Source organism: Arachis ipaensis, chromosome B2 (genome assembly GCF_059453495.1).
Source record: "Arachis ipaensis isolate K30076 ecotype BB chromosome B2, ASM5945349v1, whole genome shotgun sequence".
NCBI classification, from domain to species: Eukaryota; Viridiplantae; Streptophyta; class Magnoliopsida; order Fabales; family Fabaceae; genus Arachis; species Arachis ipaensis.
In genome coordinates, this window is record NC_142437.1 from 16,616,959 (window position 1) to 16,628,935 (window position 11,977).

Consider the following 11,977-nt stretch of genomic DNA (forward strand, 5'->3'; position numbering starts at 1 on the left):
GTGGCTGATGGTAGTGTTCCATATTATGAAAAAATTATGGACATCATCGAACTGAATTACAGCTGCCATTTCACAGTGGTTTTGTTCAAATGTATTTGGGCTGATACAACTACGAGAAGAGGAATCAAACAAGACCATCTGGGCCTTACCAGCGTTAATTTCGCTCGTCCAATTCACACCGGTGATCGAGAAGAGGATGAACCGTACATATTGACATCAGAAGCTCAGCTCGTGTACTATGTACGTGATAAAGTAGATCAAGAATGGAGTGTAGTGCTTCATGTAAAACCACGAGACTTGTATGACATGGGAGGAGAGAATGAGGATGTTGAAGCTGCTTTTTCTCCTCAGCCCGGGTTGAACATGTCAGCAGCAGGTGACATCAGTGATTTACAGTTGACAAGAGATGATGATATAGAATACCCAGTAGCAGATGGTTCTGATAAAATAGATTATGTGCCATAGTGAAAATATGGCAAAACATGTGTAGCATTTTCAGAGTATCTGTGTGTGTTTGATAAGTTTAACAGTGTTTATGATGTGCGCAGTTTGCTGGTTACATTATTATCTATGTTTTCGTATTTGAATTAAGTTTTCATTTCAAGTTTATTTTCATTAATGCCACCAGTTCCTCATCATCATCATTGTTATTGTTCTTAACATCCAATAAAGAAAATTATGACATCGGGTAAATTATCTTGAATTACAATATTGTTATCATTGACAAATATAGTTAATATAAAAAGGTGTTGTAACAGGATAAATGAAAACGGAGGATTTCTCATCATGCTGTGCAGGCACAACGTTCGCTAACAAAATGGCTATGGCCTCTCCATTCTCTTCATTGGAACATGCAATTACGGTTGCCAGAGACATATGGTCCCGTAAGTTGAATGTTAGGTCTTGGTTGGAGGCTTTATCAGGTCGATCTTGTTCTAATGAATACTTGGAAACGGTGAACGAAGCTACTGTGCAGGTATGTTCATTAGCCGTACCCTTAAACACTTGCGTTCAACATTGTTTGAAAAATAAGAATTTTAAGTTGCTATATGCTTATGACATTTAAATAGTGATAGTTGTTCTATTAATGCTAAAATTTTTGTAGGAACTTCATGAATGGGGATCAAGGTACGAGGAGAAATTTGGCTATGTTTTTGTGACATTTGTAGCTGGTAGGACATCTGAAGACATACTTGCTGAAGTAAAGGTTGGTAATAAATTTCTAGCACAGTAAGTGAATTACAGAGACACAATATGTTTTACAAAATAGACCATCAACTATACATTTTATTATGGTGCAGATGCGATTTAATAACTCGCATGGTGTTGAGTTGGAGATTGCTTCAAAAGAGGAATTGAAGTATATAAAACGTGCTATTAGAGAGCTTCTTTCCAAGAAATCTGTCTAAACTACTGACGAAGGAGACGGTAATAGTTAATTTTGTATTTGTTAATTTTGAAAGTCCTCTTCCCATAATTTCGAAATTTTCTTTCCTTAGTAACTAGAATGACTTGGAAGTTATCATTATCTTTTAACTAGATTTATATGTTGTTGGTTGCATGTTCATATATTCAGTGTCAGCTGAATATTCAGGTGAAATAGTTGCTGACATTCTAGATGGAGCAGACACTGATTCAGAAGATGATTTAGATGCTATCTCCTCCGGTGGATATGACATCTCCAGGGATGTTGAGCTTAATAGGGTTCCAGAAGAAGACAATGAAACTTTAAACACCCAACACAGAGAAGATGCAGTACATGCTGCAAAAAGGGGTTTCGATCTGAACAAGATGCCATGGTTTGGAGATGACTTATCAGATCCGTTATCACGTCACTGCAGCACTTTTTTGACAGAATATTTCTGGCCAGGTCAATACGATGTTGATGAGAAATTTTGACTCAAAACTTGTTTGTCTACTTTAGTAATTCTGATTTTTATGCTCCATTGAACTTTGTTTTGAGTTAGTGAATTCGGACGTTTACTTGATTTTTATGTTACCAGTTATGGTTAAATACAAACTCAAAATGGCTGATACTACAAGAGAAAACATGATTCGTAAATTCGGTTTTAGTTATTCATGTATAAATTTTTTTTAAGTAATGAATTATTTTTTATGTAACACAAAATTCAAAATTTATTTAATGCATTAATTAAGTTGCAGTGTTTGAACCTTATCTTTTCATTAAAAAAAATAGCGAGGATTAGAACAGTTATAAGAAGGAAATAATGTTTATACAAAAAAAATTCAAGTTAAAAATAATATTGCAGCGGTTGGAAAAAAACCGCTGCAAAACGAGTATCAATGTATTCAACAACTGGACATTTAGTAGGGGTTACAGAAAAACCGCTGCAAAATGAGATTATTTAGCAACGTCCCCTAAAACCGCCACAAAAACCACTGCAAAACGGGTACATCTTGCAGCGGTTACCGAAAAACCGCTGCAAAATAAGCTCATTTGGTAGCGTCCCCTAAAACCGCTACAAGAACCGCTGGCAGAATTTATTTAGCAGCGGTTATATATAACCGCTGCTAAATAACCGCCGCTATCTGCCGGTTTTCTTGTAGTGAGTTATGTTTTCGCGCCGATAATTACCGTTGGCTTTAGTAACGGAAAAGATGTTCCGATAGTAATCTTTTTTGGCGATGAATCTCTCCTCCATTCCGTCGGAAAACCCAATGCTAAATCCGCCGGTACAAGTCAACGCTAAATCTGACGGTAATTTTGACGGTATTTAGTGCTTTTCTTGTAGTAAAAATTACAAATCTCAAACTTTAGAAACATCAAAGAAACTATGAAATTAAAGTAAAGTTTTGATTAACAACTAACAACTACAAAATGCAGTAACTCAGCAACAAAAACTATGAAGTTTTTTAAAACATACCTGAATGGAGTAGAAAAACCAAGCGCAGTTGCGCAAACAGACAAGCAGCAATTCTGTGCAAACGAACGACGACAGCGCGACGAACGGCAGAAGACACGACAAACGGTGGCAATGCGATGAATGACAACAGTGCGGCGAACGGCAAATGCTCCACATAACAAAACAGAGAGTGAGAGTAAGGAGAAGTAGAGCAAACTCAACAGAGAGTAAAGAGCGCATGCGACACATGAAGACACAGGCGACCGACGGCGAATGACGGATAGCAAACGGACGGAGGTCACAACAATGAAACAGAGAAAGAGAATGGCAGAGAGGTCGCAACAATTAGAGTTAGATTGTTTTTCCTTTTATTTTGGACCAAAACGATGCTATTTTTTTCAAAATAGACACCCAAAACAAACTCGTTAACTCGAGTTCAAACTTAATTTTGGTCGAATTTATACTAGTCTACTCACTCAAAAACAAATTTATATTCCACTATCTAAATTCGTAAACTCGTTTAAGTCGCGAGTTTGAGAACATTGAGTTTAACCATTTAGAATAATTTATACTAAAATTATTAAATTTTCTTTTATATATACGTTATAAATTGCAACTCAGAATGAACAAGTGCTGTATATCCTATCCTACTATATTTAAAGAAAAAAAGTTATTTCTTATTTTTGAAAGTAATATAATAATGAAGTGGGCGCCGTAAACTTTCTGTTCCTTTGTGAGACATGGTATAATAATAAATAATGCATATGAAAAAGGGAAGTGGCTAAGTGCAATGAAACTCAATAACATCATTACACTGTTACAAAACATAAATGGCAATTAAATCTTGAAGTTGAAGAACCCAATACAGAACAATAATTATACATATATAGTTCCATGTCACAAACAGTTAAAATATACATATATAGTACTTGTTCTTGTTTTTAATCATATCTTTAAGGAATCTATGTTGCTATCTTCCATGTCAGAGCCCGGAAAGTCTTAATAGTTCATCACTAGTGCAATATTATTAATTATTTAATTAATTATATGTAATAAATTATTATTTTATTTATGTGAACACATTTTTGTTTGAGCTGAAAATGTAGACAAAATGTACACGTGTGTGCGATTAAAATAATGAGTTAGGCTAAGTAGCCTTGAAAGAATCAATAATACACATTTGAATAGTGTAGATAGATATATTTATTATTTAATGTAATTCACTTTGGTTTTGTTCTAGAGAGAACGATTATCTATGAAAAGAGAAACCGTAACAATTCTGCAGGAGAAATGGTTGACAAAGGAATTTTTGAAGAAAAGATATAGCAAATAACGAGGCTTTTTTTTTCCTTATTATTACTGATCAATTAATTGATTTTTTTATTTTTTAGTATATATATGTAGAATCCATAGTAAATATAATTATAGTAACTATAATAGATAAACCATTTTAATAATATTTTTATTTTTTAAATTAAAAATATTATTAAATAATAAAAAATATTATTTTAATTTAAATAATATTTTTTAAATGTTACTAAAATTTTATACCATCATAATAAACATAATTATAGACAACATTATATATATATATATATAGTCATTATGATTAATGTAACTATAAAGATCGTAGCTATATATATATACTAAAATTTCAGAAATTAGAACTGACAGTAGAACTAAGATTAGATAATTAAGATTTAGTATTGTGTTTAATGATTTGAAATTAAAATTTTAGATTTAAGCAATAAAATTTCAGTTTTTTTAATATTTTTAAAAAGTAAACATAAAAATAATTGAAATTTTTAGAAACGGAGAAAAAAATTTAAACAGCATTTTCTTTTATTAACTAAAAATATTTTAAAAAGTATTCTTATTTTATCTCAATATTTATTTTGAACCAAATAAAATATTAAGATATAATTTAATTTTGTATATGTTATATAAAATATAATACTAAGAGTTAATTTAATCTTAAATTTTTAACCTTTTAATTTCTATCCCTTAATTTTATTCTTCCTTTTAGACATCGTATAATGATATATCTTTGTAACACTGTATGAATCTAATAAGTTCAAAAAAATTTTTGTTTTCAATTATTTTTATTTAAAAGGATTTTTTGTTTAAAGTTTAAACACAAATTTATCACCTAACATTTACAATAAAAATAAATCACCATTTTTTTCTATGATATCGTCTATTTATATATATCCACTTTTCTTGTTATGCATGTGTACGATTGAAATTACACACCGAAGAACTTTAATATCCTTTTAATTTATGTTTTTTAAGGCAAAGTAAATAGAAAGCTGTCGGTAGTCATTACCGGCAGGTGGCAGTTGGCAGAAGGCGACAAAGACGGCGCAGTTTCAAGGTGCGGCGTTCGGCGGAAAATAAAGCAACAATACACCAGAAATTTAAAAAAAAAATACAATCTAAATTTTCTTCCAACGAACTTATCAATTAACATAAATATTAGGTATGCACTAAAAATTAATTACTAATGAATTAATATATATTTATATATAAATATTTATTATTATTTCATTTATTTATATATATATTTTATATTATAATATATATATTATTTGAATAATTAATTTTTTATATACAGATAATATTATTATTTTTCTAACTATAGTATCAAATATAAAATTTTATCATTAAATATAGTTAAAATGGTAAAAATAATCCAATCCAATCTCCTGTATAATACACCAAATAAAATAACTACAGTTAATCTATTAGTACACCAACAAAATAACTACTGTTAGTCAATTACTCTTTATTTAAGTTCTTTTAATTCATTTTTCATCAAATTGAATTCGTGAATGTGATACCAATATCTGATATCCAATTCTATATATTTGCGAATCAAATTGGATAATATTTGGTAGCCTAATGAAGAGGATATTATCCATAAAATTTATGTCAAATATGAACTGCATCTGCTAGACAAATTTTTAAATTTTTAAATTATACTACGTGATATTAATTAACGATAATGCTAAAGAGATATAATAATAACTCAAATTTATTTTATTTAACTTAACATTTACAATCTCTTTTATGTAAATTCATAATTAGATATTTATTATATCTTATATTACTCATTTATTCTAGTAATAATTAAAAAATATAAAATAAAAAGAATTTTGAGATACTTTGAGATAATTTTATATTGTTTTTCAAACATTTTATTTGTCAATTTATTTCTAAACATACAATTTCATAGATGGAAATTAAAAATATATTTACACACAAAATGATCACCTCTAACTAGAGAATCATTATATACTATAAAACACTACTAATTAGCTCATTTAATTATACTCATATTATCAACAAAATAAAACATGATTTGGAAGTTGGAACACCGCACCCAAATTAGTGTTCATATATATATTATACACTTATATATTTTATAAACATTAAAGTAAAATGAGTGGATATAAATAATAATGAGTGGGAGTATATTAAAGTATATAACATTATTTGTCATTATATATTTTTTAGGGTTAAGTAGTTTTTTCGTCCCTAACGTCTTGAATTAAAATTAAAATTGTTTTTGATTTTTTTTTTTAATTAAAAATCATCTTCAACGTTATTAAACGTTTTAAAATCATTCTTTTGTCAATAAACAATATTTTTTGGATAATTTTATCCTTTTATAAAAATAAAAAAATATTAAAAATAATATTAAAAGACAAAACAAACCCTCTCCAACCCTCCGTATCTCTTCACTCTCTTTCTATCTTTTTCTTCTCTCCCTTTTCGCCAACCCACCACTTCTGTCCCCGTCTCTTTCTCCACCTTCTTCTCCCTCTCCATCACCAACATCAACTCTTCTTCTATTGGCGCCAGCCTCACCTTTCAAGTTTTAACATAGCTACATATCTAACTAGGACTTGAACAATTGAATCAAATACATTTTGGTCAAACAAACAAAGGCACCTATGAGCTAAATTACGTGTTCATTGATTTGTTCCACAGCAAAAATCTAAAATGGCAATGATAATGTACCCAAGTATGAACTAATCTAATTTAAGCTAAAGTCAACACACTATGAACAACACAAATATGCTTTATCCAATATCTACAATTAGAAACTCAACCTTAAAATTAGTTTAGAAAAAAAATACCTTACAAATATGAAATCTCTAAATTGCACTGTGCAGTATGGTTTCTGAGTTTCGCTTCTCCCCTAAATTGCAAATACGAAATTCCTAACCTTGAAATCAAGGGCTCTCTACTTCTGCCCTCTCTCCCAATACATGAGCCCGGCATCCACCATGGCGAGTGAAGATCCACGCTCCCCCGCCTTCTCGAACGACTCCAGTATTTTTTCTACATTTTGCTTCACCCATGGGCTTTCGTGCTTGAACTTCTTCTTTATCGGAGCAGCATCATCGCCTCCCACCACGACTGGCACACCACCGACGCTACCTTCAGGGTTGTGTCATCGAACGACGTCACTATCTTCGCCATCACGTCGTACGATAGCACCGAGAAGCCAGTGCCAATGTCGGAACGTGCAGCCGGCAAGGCAGGAAAGGGAGAGAGAAGTCACTCGCCGACGTTGGAAGGTCTCCGCTCTCTTCCCCGCTGTCACCTCTCTCTTCTTCCTTTCTTTTTCTTTTCTTCTTCCTCTTTTGTTCCTTTTCTTCTTCGTTTTTGGTTTTTCTTTTCTGTTTTAGGTGGGAACTGGGAAGCGATGGAGGTAATGGGTGGGTGGGGTGAGTATTGAGTAGTGATAATAAGAAAAGGGCATTTGTATCATTTCAAAAATTATTATATTTAAAAGGATGATTTTAAAACGTTTAATAACGTTGAGGATGATTTTAGTAAGAAAAAAAAAAGTCGATGACGATTTTGATTTTGACCCAAGACATTAGGGACAAAAAAAAAGTACTTATTTCTATTTTTTATGTGTCTCAACATTCCAATGAAAAAAAAAACCAACAAAAAATAACAAAAATAATAATAAAATTTGGATTAATCTATTGATTAGTTCATCCGTCCGTTTAAATAAATATTAGAATATTTAAATCTCACATTATGTGTATATAAAAACCCATTAAATAACAGTAAACTCTTAAATAGAATTTCAATCTGTGACAAAATAGGCCTACTTATCATATTGGGAGATATAATAATAATAATACATAACCCTAAGTAGCTAAATATTAAGTTAAAAATCTCATTTTACTATAATAAAATAATATATATTATCGTCTAAATATGTATTTCATGACTACACAATTTCAATCTCATTGTGGCTCCTTAGATTGACAGTATATACTAAAATAACTTTTAAAAAAAAATACACTAATAATATCTTGTAAAAATTAATTAAAGTGTATTATATCAATTCTTTAATAATTTTTCATCAGATGATTCTCAAACATAATAAGTATAGCAATCTCACTAAGTAATTAACAAAAGTCTATAACAAATATTTTTGAATTGAATTTTATATTAATTAATTATTATTAATTAATAATTGTTAATTACAGTTGTTTAAAATTGACTTATTAAAAATTATTTACACATACATTTTTGAGATTTTGAATACTATTTGAATACTATTTGAATACTAATAATCAATTTGAAGAAGCAGTTTTGAGTTTAGTTCCAATTTCTGTATTTGAATGAATTAAGGCTCTTACGAATTACTAGCATGTATTTGAAGAAATTGCCTCCAAGCATGAGTAAATGTCCCCTTAGAACCCTACAAATGTGCCTCCCATGTCCCCCATTCACCTTTCTTATAAGACACTTCCCCTTTCTTTATGTCCCTTATTCCCAATGCCCCCTCCACTATTCAATTCTCCCCTTATAACTTATGACCATATACTTAGCAACCATTTTCCCACCTTTCCCACACCACACTCATCAACAATTTTTCTTTGCACCATTTCCTAGTCTACCCGTGTGCCTCAAAAACCAATTTTATTATATCACTCCTTTCAGTTTCACATAAACCCAACCATATAGTAATAATAATATAACATTATACTATTATTAATTTATTATGTATTCATCATAATTAATTAACACCCTATCTTTATTTTCTCTTCATCAAAAGTTCTGAGTTCTAGCATTTTGAAAGAGGTTTCTAAACTTCGTTACAACTCTTAATTCGTCCATCTTCCCCCAAGAATTAAGTCTTTCTAAAAGGGGAAAAAAACTTATCTCTTTTTAATTTGTATATTTTTTCTAGTTCCTTTAATTTCTATTTTATTCCCTTGTTGTTTTCTCGATCAATCTATGGCTTCTAGTACCACCAGTAGCTCCGGCTCCGGCTCGCCGTGCGGGGCATGCAAGTTCCTAAGGCGAAAGTGCGCGTCGGACTGCGTATTCGCGCCATACTTCAGCTCGGAACAAGGGGCGGCAAGATTTGCAGCGATCCACAAAGTGTTTGGTGCAAGCAATGTTTCAAAGATGCTAATGCAGATTCCAAGTCATGAAAGGTGTGAGGCTGTGCTCACAATTGCTTATGAGGCTCAAGCTCGTATTAGAGACCCTGTCTATGGTTGTGTCTCTCATATTTTTGCCTTACAACAACAGGTACTATTACACTTTTCTATATATTTATCAACATAAAAATATATTATATATGCATACAAATATATAAATATATATATTTTTTACTTATGTTTGTATTTTAAATTATATTTTATATTAATAATTGATTTTTAGTGTGTGCGTAATATAGTTATAAAAATTGAACGAAAAATTAAAGATTATGCTGTGTATGATAATGTTAATATTTTTAATATCTTGGATCATATAAATTTTTGGATATATATATATATATACAATAAAAAGTAACTATATATTAACTGAGTTTAATTTAATTTCCTCTAAAACTATATTAATTATGCTCGCAAAATTATAGTGGGGTTGTGTTTTTGAATATCCTTTTTGGGAAGAGGACAAATAATTTTCAACAACGAACTTGTAATCACTCTTCCCAAATTGATCTATCAAGTTCATTTGCAACACAGAAATATTTTTCATTCAAGTATATATTCCCCTTAATTAGAACAACACTGAGTCACTGATTAGAAAAAGTAGTAAAATGAAATGATTTTGATATATATATATATATATATTGTTAACAAAATTTTAAAATTTTACTCTATCTCCTTGACTCCTCCAAGAATTTATTAAACCAATAATTAGCTAAATAATTGGATCAAACTTTATTAAAATAAAACTTTATTTATACATGTTATTTTGAGCTATAATTCTTCTCTCTATCATTTTTATTATGTGCATGTTAGAATCTTCCCCTCAATGGATTTTCTACATCTCCCTCTTGTCTTGTTCACCTACCTGATGTTGTGTCTGGGTTTGGCTTCTATGAATCTGTGAGAGAGAGAGAGAGAGAGTAGTGTACATATTGACAATATAATATAAAATTATTTTATACTATATATATATTCATCATATTCAAAAGTTTGAATGCATGATTCTTTAAGTACTAAATAATAAAAATTATAGACTATATATATATATATATATATATATAACAATATATACATCATTAATTAGACATATATACAATAGTGTAAACAATTTTATTAGGAGGTCAATATATCTAAAATTTTTTAAATAAATATTTTAATTTTTTTTATTTATCGAAATATATTATTTGGAGTGAATTTATATTTTTAAGTTATATTGTTTATTTCGTTTATAGTGTAAATATCCACAGTATAAATGAAATACATGCATATACTTAATTTGTTTACACTGGAAATAAGCTAAGTAATATAACCTAAAAATATAAATTAACTCTAAATTATATATTTCGGTAAATAAAAGAATTAAAATATTTATTTAAAAAAAATCTCAATATATATATTTACATCAAATCCATATACATATATATGTCATCTTATATATATAATCATCATTAATTGTGATAATATTATTTTTATCTCTATCTTATATTTGTTTATCTTTTGATTGAAGTATATAATTAATAATTAATGTAGGTAGCATGCTTGCAAGCACAACTAATGCAAGTGAAGGCACAGCTAGCTCATCAAAACATGCAGAATCATCATAATCAGTGGAACAATAATAATATTGGAGTAGGACAAACATTATTATTCAATAATTATAGTAATAATAATCAATTTTGTCCCACTAATAATGATATTAGTTACATGCCATCACCCCAAAGTTGTTCACTTGATGAGTCAATTGATCAAAGTAGCATTATTAGTGATGGAATAATGAGCATGCTGAGCACTGTGGAGGATTTCTCATTCCAAGCTTGTTCCAAGAAAAGATCATCATCTTATAATGACAGTGATTTGGGTGAGCTGCAAGAATTGGCACTTAGGATGATGAGGAATTATAACTAGATCGATCACATTTGCTTAATTAGCCATTTAAGTAGTAATAATAGCTTTAATCTCTGTTATGGTTTAATTAAATTGAGGTTATAAAACTCTAATTGCGATAATATATATTCTGTTGCGGTGTCTATCTGTTATTATTGCATGCACATGAAAGTAATAAAAATATTTGAAAAATAATAAAAAATTATTTTATTTTGTATTTTTATTAATCACTGTTTATTTTATTTTATATTTTTTAATTACTGTTAAAATAATTAAGTAGTATTAAATGTATTAAACTAAATGCATGATTATAAATATTTCATATATAAAATTATAAATATTAAATTAAATAAGATAATTTTAAATTATTATTTTTATAGTATATATATAACCGTGAAAGTAATAACTACCGTTGCTATAGTTGTTTTTTTTGTTTTTTTTTACAACGTATCATATTTATCATCATTGTAATCATAATTTAAAACCATGATATTCGATGTTGTACATATTAATGAGAGAATAATGAAGAAAAGTTGCCATCAATATATACTAGCATGTAATATATATAAATTAAACTCGTCTAGTATACTATACATATGCTATATATAAATAAATAAATATGAAATTTAATTATGTAAAAAAGAACACCCGGCTTCATCATTAGCAAAACTCATAGGATGTAGTGGTTAATTAAACTTGAGCTACAATATATAATAGAGACGGGCTCAAAATACAAAAAGGAAGAAGCCTATA

General features: G+C 29.3%; 1 protein-coding gene across 1 annotated transcript; it reads left to right on the forward strand.

The window, feature by feature from the left end:
- The first annotated feature begins 8,544 nt into the window (after window positions 1–8,544).
- LOC107626981 (LOB domain-containing protein 16-like) lies at window positions 8,545–11,426 on the forward strand. The gene is made up of 2 exons (XM_016329865.3): window positions 8,545–9,434; window positions 10,871–11,426. The coding sequence occupies exons 1-2, from the start codon at window positions 9,135–9,137 to the stop codon at window positions 11,243–11,245; spliced, it is 675 nt and encodes a 224-aa protein (XP_016185351.1). The 5' UTR covers window positions 8,545–9,134; the 3' UTR covers window positions 11,246–11,426.
- Window positions 11,427–11,977: the final 551 nt, after the last annotated feature.

What these genes read in the sequence shown, in the direction of transcription:
- LOC107626981 (XM_016329865.3), top strand. Translation starts at nt 9,135, where the DNA reads ATGGCTTCTAGTACCACCAGTAGCTCCGGCTCCGGCTCGCCGTGCGGG. An exon ending in TTTTTGCCTTACAACAACAG is followed by an intron (nt 9,435 to 10,870) that starts GTACTATTACAC and finishes TAATTAATGTAG; the next exon opens with GTAGCATGCTTGCAAGCACA.